General features: G+C 41.6%; 1 protein-coding gene across 1 annotated transcript in view; it reads left to right on the top strand.

The window, feature by feature from the left end:
- LOC111227249 (glucagon receptor-like) overlaps positions 1 to 11690 on the top strand; it is a 34643-nt gene extending 22953 nt beyond the window's left edge. The window contains exons 2-14 of the mRNA XM_022752684.1: positions 2300 to 2428; positions 2902 to 2998; positions 3975 to 4082; positions 4330 to 4424; positions 4624 to 4718; positions 4967 to 5156; positions 5774 to 5933; positions 6021 to 6081; positions 6805 to 6874; positions 8433 to 8521; positions 8611 to 8755; positions 9378 to 9419; positions 9523 to 11690. Of these exons, the coding sequence (XP_022608405.1) occupies positions 2375 to 2428; positions 2902 to 2998; positions 3975 to 4082; positions 4330 to 4424; positions 4624 to 4718; positions 4967 to 5156; positions 5774 to 5933; positions 6021 to 6081; positions 6805 to 6874; positions 8433 to 8521; positions 8611 to 8755; positions 9378 to 9419; positions 9523 to 9930 (1614 nt within the window). The 5' untranslated portion in view covers positions 2300 to 2374 and the 3' untranslated portion in view covers positions 9931 to 11690. The remainder of the gene's footprint in view (positions 1 to 2299; positions 2429 to 2901; positions 2999 to 3974; positions 4083 to 4329; positions 4425 to 4623; positions 4719 to 4966; positions 5157 to 5773; positions 5934 to 6020; positions 6082 to 6804; positions 6875 to 8432; positions 8522 to 8610; positions 8756 to 9377; positions 9420 to 9522) is intronic.
- Positions 11691 to 18920: the final 7230 nt, after the last annotated feature.

Genomic DNA, 18920 nt, shown 5'->3' with positions numbered 1-18920 from the left:
CATATTGTACGTGACAAATCTTCACAAATAAAGCATGAGAGATGTACGAATGTATGTCCTCAGGGTGTGTCTTTAAAATTCCCCTCTTGAAATCCTTTTGAGGAGTGAATGTTCATTTTAGGGAAAGCCTCATTTTGTATTCAGCTTTGGGGCAGATAGTGATATTAGAGCCAAAAATATGCAGATGCAACATAAACTACAGCAGAGAGCTGCCACAACTGTGATGTCAGACTGCTGGAAATTCTGCAAAGTTTTAGGGAGGGTAGAAGAAGGAGACAGTTTGCCTTACAGGCTTCACTTTTACTCACAAGAGATTATTGGTATTGTTAAATGATATTGTTTTCATCTAAAATGAAAATTATGTGGGCTCTGAACTGTTGTTGATGCTGAATGATGAAGTTACCATGATTTTTATTTAATCTATCAGGAGTTCTGTCAAGATGTGCTACTCTCAGATTTACATGACAACTTCACAAATATGTAATGGCAGGTGTTCCTAGTCTTGGGACATAAAATGGGGTCAGGGGCCAGAAAGGGTGGGTGGATAAACCTTTTTTTTTCCCCTCTGTCTTTCTCTCCCACTCTCTACCTCTGCAACCCACCCCTGCAGGACTCTACCAAGCACTGAGTCTGGTTAATCATTGCTCCTACTTGGTGCTAAGTTGCAGAAAGTGGTGCAGGCAAGCCGATGTGTTAGGGAACGAGGGTCTGAGAGAGAGAGAGAGAGAGAGAGAGAGAGAAGGAGGCACATCCTTGGAAACCCATCACACATAGGTGTAACACTTATGCCGTAAGCCAGAGCATGTGCTCACCCACATGTATGTCAGCCTCTACTGTCTGTACTGAGCCCAGCCACAGGCTTAAACATCATGCACTTGCAGAATGATGCCTGACCGCTCTCTCTGGTAAGAACTGATCTGTCACACTTGTTTGGTATAGAACAGCTTAATTCTCATTCAGCTGTGTTTGACATAGTTTAGCTGTTGTTTTTCTTTTCATGCCATTTACAGTAAAGTCAGTTTTACACGAAAATGTGGTTAGCATGCATTCAACTTCCCTATGTTGCTGGAGTTTTTTAATCAAAGCCGACATAGTTTTTTGTTTTAAGCCTCTTGTGTTGCTATGAAACTGAGAAGAAAGAGTTGTGGATGACTTCAACATGTCTGATGGTGTTACGGGCAGAGAAGTTGGTGCCGTGATCTCAGCTGGACCAGTGCTGACCCGATGTCAGGGCAGACAAGAGTATCTGTGATCCCTCAGGCGCCTGGGGCAATCAGTCAGTCTGTACTACAGCTAATGCTAACTGCATCCTGTGGTCATTACACTGAACAGGCCATTTAGAGAGTATGGCTCTTTGGTTTAGATATTATCTGAAGTCTGACTTCCAGTAGAGCTTTGTAATACATAGGGCAGACATTAAGATTGTGACTGGAACCTCCTGGCGGCTATTTCACCCCCAGACTTTATAAGCGTGTTGACATGATTAGTCAAAACGCAGAGTAAAAAAGTCTTTGATTTGAGCTGAGGCTTTCTCAACTGCACACATCATGTACATCTGTCATGACACACTGTGCTCTTATCTCTTGAACAAACACTATGTCCACCCCTCAGTAAACAAAAGAAATCCCAAACACATCAACACAAGCCCGTCCTCCCCGCCACGAGACTAGAACAGAATGGAATTTGAAACGTTTTAGCCAAAAATGTTTCCATGGTCAAGGTGTTTTTTGCAGAAACGTTTCAGATTTCGTTCCGTTCTCCGGCTTCAACCAAATCTCTCGCTGGAGTTTGCCGTGTCGATCAATACGCAGGTGAGTGACCTCTGGCACACACTGACACACGCTCAACCAAACACTGACAGGCTTAAAGATGAAGGTGGACAACAGTCAACTGTGAGTCACACAGCGAGTGCAGCTCTGCTGAGCCGCAGCTGTCTCTCACTGATGGGATAAACAGCATTTCCTGGAGGTTTTTGGGCCCTGTGCTTGATGTTCTGGACAGTGTGGTTCTTGGCCATGCTACTGGTTCAGCTGTACACCTTGTTAACCATGGCCGTGCCTGGTATGAATCAGTGCCCAGGATGGAAATTGGACTGGGCTCACACAGTGGTTATCTCTAATTTTAAATGAGCCTTAGTCTCATTGACATTTTCTCTTTATTTTACCTCTGCATGCTTCTTCAACTCTTGGTGTAATTGTGGTGACAGATATGATCTGGCCTCTTGTTTTGCCCAGCTGAGGTAATAAAGTCGTGTGTTTGCAATGAGCTTTGATGGATTGTGTGTCTCTGTGTCATCCAGGCAGTGTGGCAAGCGTAGATAAACTCTTCCCCGTCCTGCAGTATCCCCTCCCGTCGCCAACACCAGGAAGAAGGGATGTCTCGGCTCTTCCTCCTTTTGGCCATGTTCATTGTGTCGTGCAGCATCCAGGTGGGTCCTGAGAGCACACACACACACACACACACACACACACACACACACACACACACACACTGGCCTTTACAGTATGGGGCTGGAGGCTGTTTCTTATGAAACAATACAGACTTTTGCTGTGGAAGCCTAAACAAACTGTCTGTCCCTTAGAGTTTACAATACTTCAGTCTGTGCATAGAGGAGCACAAGCCCCCCCATACTGACAACGCATTAGTGTAAGACACAGTGTCATCTCGATGGATTATATCCCCAGTTTGAGGATGGGTTGTTTACAGCTACTGTATATATGAAGTGAAATGAAACAGATGAATGCCAATTCAGCCACTGTTCCCGTTCTGTCTCCATGGTTTGTGCGGGGCTCACATTCTCCACATTTTTCTTGCCCAGCTGCTTACACTACATCAATAACTCCACAAATAATGGACCTTCCTCTCATAACTGACCTCATACATGCTCCACTGTTTCCTTAGGTGTCCTCTGCTGCTACCCTGGATAAGCTGAAGGAGAGTTGGAAATTGTACATGGAAGAGTGTGAGCGCAACAGCAGCCGAGACCCACCGAGCACTGGTGAGCCAAACACAACGGATTGGATGTTTGTCGACATGGCATAACAGTTTTTTTTTTTTTTTTTTTTTTTTAATCCAGAGAAACATTATGATAAACTATGATTCCTAAATCATTATTAGTGCTCTGACAACATTTTATGACAAAGTAAATATGAAACTAAGAGATTTTTATATATAATTTGCATATACAGCAAAGAAAGCTGTATTTACCCTCCGGTTATGGCGCAGTTGCAGCACTCTAATGCAGTGCAATAGACAATGATTAGGTCGCACTATCAACAGACTATGGAACAGAAGCAATTTCCACTCCCTGTTGAAATTGTTGTATAATCACTCAGCTTGCAGCTGCTCCAAGTTTTTTATTTGTAACACCACACATACTCTCTGCTCTCGGCTCACACTGACAGAGAACCATCCACAGTGTTTAACTACATGGCGAATGCTGCTCTTTCAGCTGCATTATAATCTGTTAGCATGTTTCATGCTCGTGGGATAGATCGGGAGAACATACGTCACTCCATCGTTCAAAAAAGGCCGCTTCCCGCATTGCACACAAAATCACACCACTCCACTCTCCCACTCTGCAGCACTCTCTTGCCCTCCCTGTCACCGCATGACTGTAACAGCGAATTAGCAGGTGCAAGGTGAGACAGGACAGACCGCATTATACACCTGAACATCCAGCTGTCTATTCACTAACAACCAGCACTGTTTACTATTGCGAAGATGAAAGGTGTGTTATAAGCGGAAGGTCGTCGATGGAGTACTTTACTCTGAAGTCAAGATGAAAAGACCATGATTCGTGTAGATGCTATAATAGCCACCAGCAGCCATCACTTCAAAGACATGCTATTGTATTCCATGATTTAGACCACTCCAGGACATAGACAGCAGAGAAGAGTGTGTTAGGGGCACTGGTCGCTCAGGATTATCCCTCCCTTATTTCATGTTTTTTTTTTTTTTTATTCTATCTACAGGCCTCGTGTGCAACAGGACTTTTGACAATTATGCCTGTTGGCCTGATGGACTCCTCAACACCACTGTCAGTGTGGCATGTCCGTGGTATCTGCCGTGGTATCATAAAGGTAAGAGACACATGGGTTGGTAGATACGGATGTATGGCAGTCAGGTTGATGCATGGCAACTTAAAATATCCTGCAGATAAAGAGATAAAGACAGCTGTCTCTGATGACTGGACTTCCCAGTAAATCACAGACTGTGGGTGTGTGTTTGTGTGTGTGTATGTGTGTGTGTGTGTGTGTGTATGTGTGTGTATGTGTGTGTGTGTGTGTGTGTGTGTGTGTGTGTGTGTGTGTGTGTGTGTGTGTGTAGTTCAGCACGGCATGGTGTATCAGGAATGTGATGCAAATGGCCAGTGGGTGACTACAAAGAATACTAGCGAGTGTGACTCTAATGATCCAAGTCAGGTAAGAGTGATCTCTCACATTATTCTTTCCAGAAAGGCATTAGGCACAGAAACAAACAATTCTCATTTAAAGATCACATCATAGATCAATGCTACCGTTACAATTGAAACTAAAACTGGACCACTGTCACATATAACCCCTCTCAAATAAAAAAAAAGAAAAAAAAAGTCAGCATGTTCATGTGTGTTTTAATTTGCAGCAGTACTACGGCCATATTCGGATCATGTACACAGTGGGCTATTCCTTATCACTGGTGGCTTTGGTGTTGGCACTTGGCATCCTCATATTCTTCAGGTAATAATGACTTTGCAGTTAAAAATAAATTCAGAGAAACAAGGCGAAGTAGTAAGACGAAATTCCACTTGGTTGCTACAGTAGATTCTGCACCAAACACAGCATGAAGTGGAAATAATACTTGAGTAGTAGCGGTGTAGTGTAGTAGTGTTTAAATAGAAAGCTCAACTGCAGTTTATCTGATCATTATGGACTAAAGTGGTAAGATCTCTATCTTGTAGAGACCATTGTTACCTCTCATTCATTAGGAAACTGCACTGCATGAGGAACAACATCCACATGAATCTCTTTGCCTCCTTCATCCTGCGAGCGCTGTCGATCCTCATCAAAGACGCTCTGCTGGTGTCCAACATCACATCGCAGGACCTCAGCGGAGACCAGGAGCAGGGATTCCCCCAGGCATCTATGCCTCCAGTGGAGCTGCTGGTCAACAATGGGGTCAGTCTGGGTGATATGCAGCGAAACAAAAAGCTATAGAGGACAATGTTTTTACAGGGATCATTAAGGGATTGTATACTAATTATTGGAGGGGGAGGTGTTGTCAAAAAAGATGGAGGGTTATGCAATTTTCTTTTTGCCAAGAGGAAGGTAGTGTGACTTTTTTTTTTTCAAGGCAAGTTTGTACTGCCATAATTATGAGTTGTATAACAGCCAACTACAACTCTATAAATAGATAAATAAAGTAAAAATAGTTGCATGTTATAATGGTAATCTTGTGGAAGGGTAGTGGTAGCCACAGAGATAATTGTAGGGGCTAATCATCCGTTAAAGCGGGGATGGTCCACTTTCTACATTGATGTGTTTGTGTTTTTGTGTTTGTGTTGGGGAAGGGGAGGGGGCCACAGCTGGCTGAAAAGCTGGGGTTAAAATTGCTACTGTTGTACAATCTGGCCGCTGTAGGGCACAAAGTCTGAGTCCCGGCGGCAGAAGGAGCTCCCATCTGCTGCAGCACCGACCTCACCATTCACATCATTCACCGCTAAATCATGTTTGACATTCACGCTGCTCGATATTTTAACATTTGCTAAAAGAAACACTCACTGCTTTTCTTGCAGACAACGGTTAGCTGCCGCATTGCCGTGGTGATGATGCAGTACAGTATCATGGCCAACAGCTACTGGCTGCTGGTGGAAGGCATCTACCTCCACAACCTCCTGGTGATCACTGTGTTTACAGAGAGGAACTACTTCAAAATCTACCTGTGCATTGGCTGGGGTGAGCTGTGTTTGTTTGTGTATGTGGAAGTGTGTCTACAACTGAAGTAATATGTGCAAAGTGACTGTTTCTTTCATTTCTTTGCAGGTACCCCGTTAATATTCCTTGTGCCCTGGGTGATAGCTAAATACCTGTATGAAAATCAAGAGTAAGTTTCCACAGTGCTCTCTCGCTCTCTCTTCTCCCTTTCCTTCACTCCTGGTTCTGCAGCCAGTTTGAGAACCTGCCAAACATTTTACATTTTAACTAATTCGTGTTGATTCCTCAGTGAAAACAGCACCACATATCAAAAAAAAAAAAAAAAAAGTTGGCAGATGGTCTTTTTGCAAAACATATGTTGATACTCAGCAGCACATGGTCAATTTAACATGTAATTACTACATGAGGAGTTGGCTGGAATTAAACTTTTCACACAGACACAGTTTTTATGTTCGGCAGGACGCCACATATGGAAAACATGTCAGAGCAGCAGTTGTGTCCTTCATATTTCATAACAGCATTCAGTACCCACAATTTCTGTTATGCAGTCTCTTAGGCTCTAATGTACACGCTTCAGTGGCAATGGAGGTGAAAGGGATTTTGAGGCCGCAATTTCTAAGACACCGACACACAGAGCGTTATGTAAAGCTTTAGAGACCCACAGAGGTGCTGCGCCCCCCACCCCCAACCCCAACCCCAACAACAACGTCCCACCCCAACCCCATTTTCTGCTCATCAGCTGGAGAGAGCAAAGCTTTCTATTTCAGAGAGAAATAGTGTAACAAAATGTGGCGAGCAATGTCCAACAGCACGTTTCAAGTGTTTCATGTGAAGTACAGGAAATATTTCTGGTTGTCTCCCTCATATAAGCATTAGTGCTTTTCTTCTTCAGGTGCTGGGAGCAAAACATAAACATGAATTACTGGTGGATCATCCGTTCTCCGATACTGCTGGCAGTTGTGGTAATTCCGCCTTCCTTCCTCTCAATTTGTTTCTCAGTCTCCTGCTTTTTCTGTGCATTACACTTCTCCTTTCACATCATTCATAAGTAATGATTATTCTCATCCAAAGAGTCATGAAAGATATTTATTATTTGTGCACTGGAATTGAGAAAGAAAGAAAAAATCCTACATGTGCACCCAGTTGCATTTCACCTTTTTTTTTTTTCCCAGTATTTTCTTTTCCATTCATACACAATACAATATTAAACCCACCTCATTTATTCATATAGTGTGAAACACTCTCTGTGCTGTAGTTCTAACATCTGGGAACCATATTAAGAGCCAAAGGTTTTGGGATTAAATAAATATGCCCTCTATCTGTACTGTGACCAGGTTTTTTTTATTGTATGTGTGCTCTGCAAAGGTCAGTCCTGAGCCCTTTACATAAGTCCAATTTGTCATGGCTCTCATGTCAGGCCAGTTACACAGACATGCAGGCATTTTCCATGCATTAATCGTCCTGCTAAGTGGCCTGTATCTCACAGGAATTCCTGTGTTTGAGTTGTCGCAGGGTCGTGAGGGCTGGTTCCCATTTCACTGTTTCCCTCTTTGTGTGTGTGTGTGTGTGTGTGTGTGTGGTGTGGGGGGGCGGGGGGGAGGGGGGGTGGGGGCGGCTGTCATTATTGAAATAATTATTGAAACCTGCACAAACTCCTTAACTTATTTCCCTCAAAGATCAAAGTATATAGAGATTTGAAATAACACATAGATATATAGATTCTGTACGCATTAGAGTGTATAAATTGTACACATAGTTTGTGGATGATATATACCATGGCTTTCAAACTGGTGCTTAATGAATAATACATAGATGTATTACTTGTTATCACCATAGTCCTTGGTTGGTAATTTTTGCTCAATCCAGCTATTTTACTGAACAAAACACATCCTCACAGAACATCCTCAAACTGCAAATCCAGTGCCACAACACAATTCAAAAAGCAAACAACTGTATTCATACAATCCAAAAAGAAAAAAAACCTCGACAATAATTACATGTACAAATTAGGTTCAGCTTCACTTTCTTCTTCCAAGCACCTGCAAATTATCCGTAACGACTTAGTTGTAAATAAAAAGGTCACATCATGAGTGATTTTCATCAAGAGAATACCTACTGCTTCTTGAAATGCCAGCTGCTGTGAACGGCCTCCCTGATAACAAAATGCTCCTGCTGTGAACAATAATTTTGAAGGGCTGGCTCACCCAAACCACAAAATTATTATTATTTTTTTTTTTACTTACAGCTAGCGGTATTATTGCATGCAGACAGTTTTTTAGGTTTTATCTGCAGAAGGACAGTGATATTCATTGCTGTGATTTCTGCCATTTCCCTGTTCAACAGTTTTCATTGGAGATACCTTTTCTCAAAGCCTGTGTGTATCCGGGAGTGAAATTTTTCAAGTGTAATTTCTCACTGCTTTGAGCCGCACAAATAAAATAAATTTCCAACACCTCCACTGTATTTGGAGAGGCATTACAAAATTGTTATTATTAACACTGGTGCCTCTGTCTTTCACAGATCAACCTCCTCATCTTCATCCATATCATTGAAATTCTTGTGTCAAAACTTCAAGCGCACCAAATGAGATACACAGATTACAAGTTCAGGTGAGTTCACAAATTAAAACACTTTTCCGTTTACTGCACTGTGGTGATTTTTTCCTCTCTATTTATTCTGTGCTCTCTCTCTCACTCAGGTTGGCTAAATCGACTCTAACCCTGATCCCTCTGCTGGGCATCCATCAGGTGGTCTTTATCTTTGTGACAGACGAATCCACCAAGACCACCATCGGCCTGCGCCTCACCAAGCTCTTCATTGACCTCTTCCTCTCCTCCTTTCAGGTTGGACTCTTAAAAGAAGAACTGGAACCTGAGTGCCAATTATTACTTTCACTAACAAACACCACACACCATTTATCAAAACAAACTCAGCGTCAGCAGTCTAGTTTGGGAGAATATCTTAGGTCATTGCAAGCAGGCAGTGAATCAGAGAGAGAAAAGGAAGCATACTATTTGTTTGCAGGGAGAGATGTAGGAGATATAGTCTTTGTTCTCAAATCTCATTTTAAGATGATTAAATGGAAGACGCAGTGCATCTCACATTCACAGCAAACCACGGAATTCTTTCATCTGCTCAGTGATCTGTTCAGGCATCTGAGCATCTCTGTGTTTCCCTTCCCCCTCAGACAACTGAGAAGTGCTGTATTTACTAATGTGTCAGGAGGGATTACATGAACATAATGTGCTGTCTACGCTGCTACCTGGCTGTGACCCACTGTGACATAATGACCACAGTGACCTTTTTTGCTCTGAGGACACAGATGATGTGTCGAGATTACAGCCAACAAACAGGGAGAGGCAGAGAGAGAAGAGGATGCTGTGGGACTTTCATCTTAAAACACAATATACTCTTAAATGAGCATGTTAGTGTAGAAAACTGACTCAGTGTTGGTTGTCTCCACAGGGACTCTTGGTGGCCATCTTGTACTGCTTTGTCAACAAAGAAGTGAGTCTCCTCATTTGAACAACAAAATATTTTTGTCAACCCCCTGACTTTTCTCCCGTTCTCACATAAATAACGTCTACTTTTGCCTCCATCCTTGCCTCAGGTGCAGTCGGAGATTCTGAAGAAGTGGAAGCGCTGGAAGCTAGGGAGGAACATCGAGGAGGAATACCGCCACACCTACAGCAATACCCCCAACACGAAGACAGGCAGCCTGTTGAACCACGTCTCTCGATTGCCTCACCTCCCGGACATCGCCAAAACCTCTGCTCCAGTCTGCAGCCCCGAGGAGAGGCACATGCTTGTGGCTGGCTGCCACAACGGTATGGTCCACGTTAAGGAGGTGGGCCATTGCACCTCTCCGCTGCACGAGGGAACCATCAGCAATTGCACCCTGGTGGAGGACATCAGCCTTACGGACAAGGTGCAGTGCTATGAGGTTCAGAGAGAGAACGAGCCACCTGCGAAAGACACTGGGAATGAGAACTTGGTGAAAAAAGCTGGAGGGCTTTGAGCTCTCACCTGTCTCTGACATAACTGCCCTGGGTGGCTGTGAAGAGCTGGGCTGATAGAGTCATTCTGTCAGAGCGGTCTTTTGCTCAGAGATCAGTGTCACTGGGAGACCGAGCAGCACTTAGCCCTCTCCACAGCTTGAGAATGGAGAACAGTATGGCAGACATCCACGCTGAGGGGTCTAATGTGCTGTGAGCTTTGTGAATGGATTTCCGTAGGTGTTTGTCAGACAGTGTAAGAAACTGCTGCATGTTGAACGATGCAATAACAGCATCTCAAGGCAAGCCATGTACAATAATATAACGAAAAACCCTGAAAGCTTAAACAGCAACAACGGCAACAAAACAACAACAACAACAAAAAAGACACAGGGTCCTTGCTTGAGCCTCTGCTTTAATTTGTGCTTTGTATCAAATGTGTGTTTTGTGGTACTGGAGGTTAAAGACAAACTGGATGTTGAACTGCATACACAAAAAAAAGACCAAACAAGTGACACAAAACAAGAGCGTAGGGAACAGGGGAGAGGAGACTACCTTTTTTTCTTTGCTTTGCTCTGATATTTGTAAATGGTTTTTGTCTATACTGACTTTGATGAAAATGTACAGAAAAAAAGAAGAAAGACTCTGTTGACTGTACCTCATACAGTAAAGTGACCACAGTGTTGTTCAAGCGGCCCCATCCAGGGCCCATGGGAAACTGGCAGCTGCTCTCACCAGGTCATTCCTGACTTACACATAGACCTTAAAGGAGGTCAAGAGATGGCATGGGATGAATTATAAATAAGCTAAAAAATGATCATCGCTTGACTTACTTTGGTGTTTTACAATAAAAATACATTTTTTAATATAGGTCTAAGCCTTGGATAATGCTGAGTGCTACAGTTATCACTGTGTACATGTGCCAGGTGTGTTTTCAAGGGGAATAGTTGCCATTAAATATGTTTTCTTTCCCCCTTTCACCATCAAGACGTTGTCTGACTCACGCGCCTTGGTGTACTATATGAACTTCCACACAGTAGCCTACTCAACCCCTGAGATGGAAGCTGATAGGGGGAGAGAACTGTGCACTCAAATCAAGGATAAAAATACACAGCATATAGACATGACCTGTAAAGGCACGCATGCATAAAATATGAATCCAACAGTGACTCAAAATAGCATGTCACCTCTGGCACAAGGGTGTTTTTTGTGATGCTTAATATATGTGCATGCAAGATTGCGCAGATTTAGTGAACTTAAGCTGTAAGTTGTGCGTGCCGCATGGTGCCATCACATCTGTGCAAGCGCCAAAAACGTCAGTTAGATTGTGCTGATGACTGCATGCGCCCAGTTACTCTACAGACAGTGTTTTCAGTATTCAGCCATATTCTGTGTCTGCAGCTGCTGTGGACACTGAACAAAACTCTGTGCTCTAAAGGTAGAACAAATCCTCTCTGATAAACATGCTAGTGACAAAGAAAGCTAAATTAGCAGTAGTGGTACATTTGCTTCTGAATACATTGCATTATTATTATTTTTTTTTAAAAAAACAGTTAACCTTTGAGTTGCTAAACATTTTGCCAGAACTAACTCAACTTGACTTTTGTATGTATGACTATTTGCACAATGTTAATTTATAATTGCTCAATACTGTGTGTACATATGTGTTCAAACAGGTGATTTATTAGATTGCTGTCAATATATTTCATGAATGTGTCCCCGTGTATGTATGTGTACATGTTTGTGTGTGTGTGTGTGTGTGTGTGTGTGTGTGTGTGTCTGTGACAGTATATTTTCAGGTGGGTATGTATGAATGTGTATAGTTTCATTATTCAAGATTTGTGTATGTGTTACAGTAGGACAAATCACTGGCTGCAGCCAGAGGAGCAATGGGTTGATATAAACCAGTACAACTAGCTTCACACAGAGCACCGAGGTCATAGGTCGATATGAGTCAGTCCCACTCTAGTATGTGCGGTATCACACCACAGGATATTCCCAGAAGTCATGCCTATATAAGGCATGAGGAAGACACAGCTCTGTTTTATTATGGAAGCCAGTCTCAGTGTCATTTTGTTTTTCAGAGTTAAATTGAAGCACAACAGGGGTGTGTTTGTCATTCAGACAATAGTTCTGTGCATTTACACTTCAGCCAGGTGCTGGTGTTGAGTCTGTAAAAAATTGCAGAATGGGGCTATTTTTCATCAACATCTGCTTTGGATTGAAATAGAGCAGGTAGTAGATATCCAGTACTCAGAATTGAGCTGGGCGCATGATGCACACCACGGCGCTGCCGGTGCTCAGATGTGAATTTGCAGTGTTTTTCTTGTTTTGCAGAGCAGGAGAAATAGTTTGATACTGACACGGCAACAAAGGAATGTTGTACACCTTGAGTAAAATAGAATTCAATAGAGTATATAAGTATATTGCTGATTTTTATTTCAATCGAAAACATGTATTTTAAGCTGTGACCATAACCATGTATGTTTTTTGAAACCAGCAGCTTGGGTCACTCCCCTTTCTGGACCAAAGTGGTTCTTGTCTGAATGTATTCTTTAAAAGGCCTAAATCAGTATGTTCCTTTTTTCTTTTCTCTTAAAGGTGGTTATGTAGAGTATATTTGGTGTGAGAAGCCAATCAGTAAAAACTGACTGTGTTAAGGTGTATACAGTTCATATTGTGTCCACTTATCAAACTTTGTCCAAATAGTGAAAGAATAAATTACAATGTATGTGAAAGACTATTTTAACTTTGTGTTTTTTTGTATTGGTGAACATTCATGGTGTTAAAATAAATAGAAGAAAGCATGTCCAGATCAGTTTTCTCAGCTTCTTGATGATGTAGGCTGCAGTGGCTAGCTGGCTGGCTGAATACCAGGTTGGCTTATAAGGGAGGTGAGTATTGATTTTACCCCAGGGTCAGGTGCTGTTTGATAGCACACACTGTTCCTTATCTTAGCCCAGACCCACTGGATAGGTCACCTCACTGACTTTTTAAAACCGCTCAGGTTCAACATTCCCATATCTTTAAGGTGTCTGTGTACTCCATCAGAACTGTTTGTTGGATGATCGAATAGCTTCGGAGACTCTCTTCCCCTATACCTTTCTGATAAGATTGGAGAGGGGGTCTGTGTCTGAACATTTCTGTTACTTTCTGAAAAATTCAATGGCAATGTTAAGTAAATTCAACAGGCTTTAAATTGAAAGACAAAATAAAAAAATATAAGCATAGACCTGAGAAAATACACAGCAATAAAAAACCCAAAACATTGACACAACAAAATGTAACAAACTGTACAATAAACATGCTGCCATAGGGCCTGTCAGAATGTGTTTCCCTCCCATTTCAACTAGCACCCTCTCTCTGTGCTTAGGGTTAGGATAAGGTAACGCGTTAAAGTTAGGGGAAACACATATGGATGGGGCAACAGACTTTGACACAACACAGCGTTCAGATGAAAGTAATGTGCCAGAAAGATGAAACCACATTTTTGTCAGTTGAAAAGTCTTTTTTGCTTGGTAAAATGACCTGGAAGTATCTAAGTGGCAGCCATGATAAGAGTTGGTGACATACTCTAAATGAAAAGGAAAGCAGCTTCAGTGCTTCCTATCTTATCTCCTTTAACACTTGGTCTTCCTTTACGAAAGGAAAGGAGATAATGCTTTCCCACAATTCCTTGCTGCAGCAATATTTGAAGTAACACACCATTGTAGTTTCACCTGTGTGTTTCACCAAGGCAGAACCACGTCAACATAGAAACAACAGAGCATTGTGACACATCCAAAAGTTATGGAAATCCTTGCATGATCGACTGAGCTCCAAATCCACGAATATAGAGTTCTTCTTTTTCAAATCTGTACACAACAAGCATATTGAATTTCAAATTAACAATCATCATAACAATCATCATCATCATAACAAAATACTATATACATACATGTCATTTCACTTAATCCCCTTCCACTGAGGAATGCACAAAAAATAATTTTCTCTACTTAACAAATATATAAAAATGTCAGTCTCACAACAACAACTGAACAATTTACTAGGGCCTCTTGTTCAGTTCGCACTGGATCCAGTACAGATCTGGGAGAGACATTCCCAGATCTGACTCAACTCTGGCCAGATCCAGTATGGATCCAGTGTGGATCTGAACCAGATGCAGTACAGATCTGGGCCAGATCCACTAAGGATCCAGTATGGATCTGGGCCAGATCCAGTGTGGATCAAATACGGATCTTTGAATCTGGGCCAGAACTGGGCCGGCTCCAGGCTGGATGAAGAATTTTTTATGGTGATCAGATCTGTACTGGATCTAAGCCTACATCTGGCCCGGAGGGTCTGGGCCAGATTTTAGGATGGCTCATACTAAATAATTTTTGCTATCTGGGATAGACCTATTTATGTCTGAATATAGTTTACTTTGGTCTCTTGTTCAGTTCCTTATTTTTTAACTCAATTGTTGTTTTAATGGCTCAACTTTCTGTACTTGTGTATTCCTTTCATGTTATTTTATTTCAACATTTCAATCCTATTTGTTTTGTTCTTGGGGTTAGGAAAGTAATATTTATCGTCCATGTGTTATATAAGCAATGTCACACGAGAGGGAGTGATGTAGCTACTGAATATCAGCACGGCAGTGATTCGGTCATAGGTACGGAGCCGCAGGCCGAGTACCTCGAGTGATACTGACCTCGAGTGTCATATTGCTTTTATACAAGTTCTACAAACGCCATATTAGTTAAATAAGGAACAACAGATTATGGTTTGTTTGTTTATGTCATCATTTAATCAGCAACGCAAACACAAATAGTTCCGCAACTGGACTGTTGCTAAGCAACACAAACATTTCCCTGACATGCAGAGTGTGCACTAGCTTGCTACTTTGTCTACACACTCAGTTGTGCGCTGAAGTACCAAGGCTTCTTCCCTTCATCCTCTTCTGACGACCATACATCGTTTAATTAAAATGTTATCTCTGGAAATATTAATCTTTGCAAAGTTTGTTACAATCTAAGATAGATAAAGACCGTTAATGTAACACTGATTAATGGTTAACAGAACACCTGAAGCGGAGTGATACGTGTAGTTAAAAGTCCCACTGCTGTTGTACTCTATATCACCACTCATAGAATGTCTCACTTCCAATCAAATTATTTGGTCGGAACTAACTGTTGTATAAACTGTTGCGCAGTTGTCTTTTCCTAATTCATTATATATTCTTATATATATAGTTTTTTTTTCTACTTTTCGACCGCAGCCAGAGCACAGACTGTGCCATGGGGATTACTGGTTCAAGTCTCAGTAAGTAAGCGGGGAGACCCATAAAGTTTTAAAAGTTTTTACCTGCTCTGTCACTTACCAGCCCTTCAGTGTAATTCATGAGACTCGGTCCCAGCGTTTTAAGTCCAAGGCTGAATTTCCTTCACAGTCCCACGGTGGGGCCAATGCTGGTCTGGCTTCACGGAGTTGGAAGATAGCCCTACGAACGGCTAAAAGGCTCCTGCTTGACTCGGAACTGGCTTTTCTTCTGCGCCATACGTGAGTAACTTGATTGCGTGAGAGACTAAATACTGTTACATGTCTGTTTTCATAAGATTAACTTGCTAACTTGCTGTGACCCATATAATGAATTTGTTTGGCAAATGTTGCTATCGCTAGCTGGCTAACATTCAGCATTACTGGGGAGTATATCACGGCTTGTAAGTAATGCTAACGTGGGCTTCTAAGTAATTATGCTAGCGTGGGCTAATGGTTGTGGTTGGATTGTTTTTTTGTTGGCTGTGTACACAGGGTAACTAATCAACGGAGCCCGGAAGTGTGGGCAACTGAAGCATTTGATTTGTTCTGACATTGTGGTAGTTGCAGGGACAAATATTTCTAAAACCCAGTAGCCCACTTATGCATCACCTTTTAACTGCAGTGTCTGTGCATTGTGGTTTTGGCTTTGAAATATTTGCATTTGCATCACAGATCATTGGCAGCCAGATTATCATTTTCAGAAAGCTATGACAAAAAGAAAATGTCATTCACTTGTACTGTAACAGCTTAGCCAGACTTATACTCTCTGTAAAGGAGTCCCCTTGACTGCTTCTTCAGCAATGTGCAATTAATGTAAGAAACACAGATGTCAAACTCAACAAATTTTTCTGCACATCCATGCCAAAATAAGAGTGTTGTGTGGAGCAAAGAGAGAAACATCCAATGACAGTGGACATTTTCAATACTACCCAATTTCTAATGTAACAGTGTTGGGCAGAGCTTGTATATTTATTTGCAATTAGTGACATATTGTTTGCTTTAGCAACTAATGGCCTATTTTATCAGGAAACAATTTTATGTCCCTTGGGTATAAGAAGATGGGAAGTGGTGGAAAAAGCATGCTCTCTGTGCTCCATAATGCTCGAGGAGTAAATATGGGGGGGGGCAATAGATGTGATGTTTATGTTTTCCCCCTCAGGCCTGTGAACTGGGTTTGTCTCCTGATGTGAACAAAGAGCTTGTGTGTGACCTGGCCGTAAAGCCAGTGAGTTGTTCTCCACCCTCAGCTGGCTGACAGGCTTTCAGGGCGGCTTCGTGGCTCTCGTGCTATCATCACCTCCCAGGATCCTCAGCATGGCACAGCTGGTGAGGCACAGTGCACAGACGGCATGCATTTGTGAATGAATATTTAACATCCAGCTACTGAAATTCTATATGTCTATATGAGCAGTACAGGCAAATATTACTTAATTAGTTAACACTGCGAGTGAACTGTTACATGTGCTCCAGACTATATGAAATTATTACATGACAAGGGATAACATCAGTGTTTAAAAAATAATTCTAAGGACATAAGCTATCAAGCTATATTAATGTATGTAACATCAGTGCTGCCATAAAGTTCTTAATGGATTGTAAGAGGTAATTTTCTTCATCTGAAGAGGAAATTGTGTCAAGTTTGTTCAAAGCAGCAAAGTCACTGAATATACTGAATTGTAATAGCCAAGCTTTTCAAAACAAGCCTCATTTCTGCACTTATGACATTGAAAAGAGCACAAACGTAAGAAAATAGATATTGCATCTGCTATCATGAACATGAAGTCTGCTTTTACAAAGTGTGTATTGCTACTGGCTATTCTTGTCCTATTCCTCTCTCTTGGTCGTCCTTGTCTCTCTTTTTCTGTATCTATTTGTCCAAGAGTGAAAAAAGTTATGTAGAATGACAAAGAAAGTAAAACAATGTTTCCTTACTTTTGCAGTTTGGAAACAGTCACTGAAGACTATTAAGTACATTAGCTTATCTAAACTGCTCTTTGCTAACTTGGTTTTGCTATTGATCACTGTAAATTCTACAGAGTCATCAATTACCAGCCTATTTTATTTTCGTATAAATCCCCTGACCAGGCAGCTCCCATTTATCACATCACTCCACCCACACTAAGTGAGTGAGTGAGCATGGGCACTGCTGATTTCTGGAGCAGTTCTTACAAATAAAAATAAGCAATAATCTGAAAAACTGGACTTTTTTGCGTTGACAGCATTTATGTTACCCTAAGATTATTTTAAGTCGCATTAAAAACTGATGGAACACCACTGACTTTAAACCAAAAAGATATGCTTGTCATATCATTTTTGTGTCAGCCTGTGAAAGCATGACAAATACAAAAATGTAGCTGGTCTACACAAAAACGTTTCCCTCATGTTTCAAGCGTGGCACGCTGCTCAGCTAAATTAACATTGTTTACTCAGAGAGCAAAGAGAGGCAGGATTCATGGGTTTGGTTAATGCATGAGCTTCATCATCAGTCAGGTTGTTAGAGCTCATTAGCTGTGTTTGAGAAGTCGTGTTATCGCCTCCCTCAAGCAGAGCAGAGTCCCCTGGGTACACACACTCTGGGTCGAAGCAACCCAATCTACCAAAGCTACTACATCCCCATGTAATATGAAGAAGACTCCCTCACTCACTCTCACACACACACACAGCGTCATCTGAGAGACTCCAACCCCAACCCATCCCCTCACCACAGCCTATTAGTCTGTCAACACCTCTGCACAGTCTGGTCACAAGCATGCCAAATTAAATCAACTGAATGTGCAATCAGATTATAGCCATCAAACACAGAATAAGTTGAATAAATCCAGTATCTCGGACCGTGTGGTGGTTGAAGCGGAAGCACTGAGGCAGATTGACTGATATGGTTCAAGGTAAATTCACTGGCCTGGATGTGAGTCTGATAACCAAAAGCTTCTCTTAGAAGAGGATTAAAAGAAGGGCTCTCAGTACACATTACCATTCTGTGCTCAGCAGTGTGGTTCAAAATAGCCAAGGGAATAAAAGGCCATTGCTGATATCCCACAGTAGCAATTCCAGCTCCAATTTTATTTTAAAGGAATAGTTCAACCTTTTGGGAAACTTCCTTTGAGTCTGCAAAGTGGGAATCAATCAGCTGCACACTGGCCCCCATCTCAAAACTTCCATTCTTAATTCAAGCTGTCATGTCAATTTAACAGTGAGAGACATTTTTTTTCTCATCCTCTGTTTGCTTGTCATTTCAAGAGGAGATTAGAAAGACAGCACTCACCATAATCTACTCAAATTAGGATGTAACTGCTGTAGTAATAGCCTCAAAAAAGCGCTGACAATGATAGAAAGGCAATTTTACACATGCTATAAATGGTTCCTTCAATTGCTTTCATCCTGCTATTATTTAAAAGACACTAATTCGCTTCTATTGTGTTAGAAGTACATGCACAGTTTGAACAGTCTGTTCAATCAGTCCCATAGCTGATAAATGACTTGATAACTTTGCATAACAGTTTGTGATTGTCAAACGCAATGGAGTGCATTTGAGAGCAGATGACACATGAGTAATTGGTGTGTGTTTTTTTTTTTTTTTGTTTTTTTGTTTTTTTGTTTACACTCGCTGATTCATTCACTCCAATGGACAAGATACATTAATAACAATGGTCATAAGACTGTGAGGGAAAACAATTAGACACTGACCAAACATTGCCCAATGTGGATTATGATG

This window comes from Seriola dumerili, unplaced genomic scaffold (assembly GCF_002260705.1).
Source record: "Seriola dumerili isolate Sdu_G_001 unplaced genomic scaffold, Sdu_1.0 BDQW01000169.1, whole genome shotgun sequence".
Lineage (NCBI taxonomy): Eukaryota > Metazoa > Chordata > Actinopteri > Carangiformes > Carangidae > Seriola > Seriola dumerili.
The sequence above is the reverse complement of the archived record's forward strand: the minus strand, read 5'-3'. Positions and strand labels throughout refer to the sequence as shown.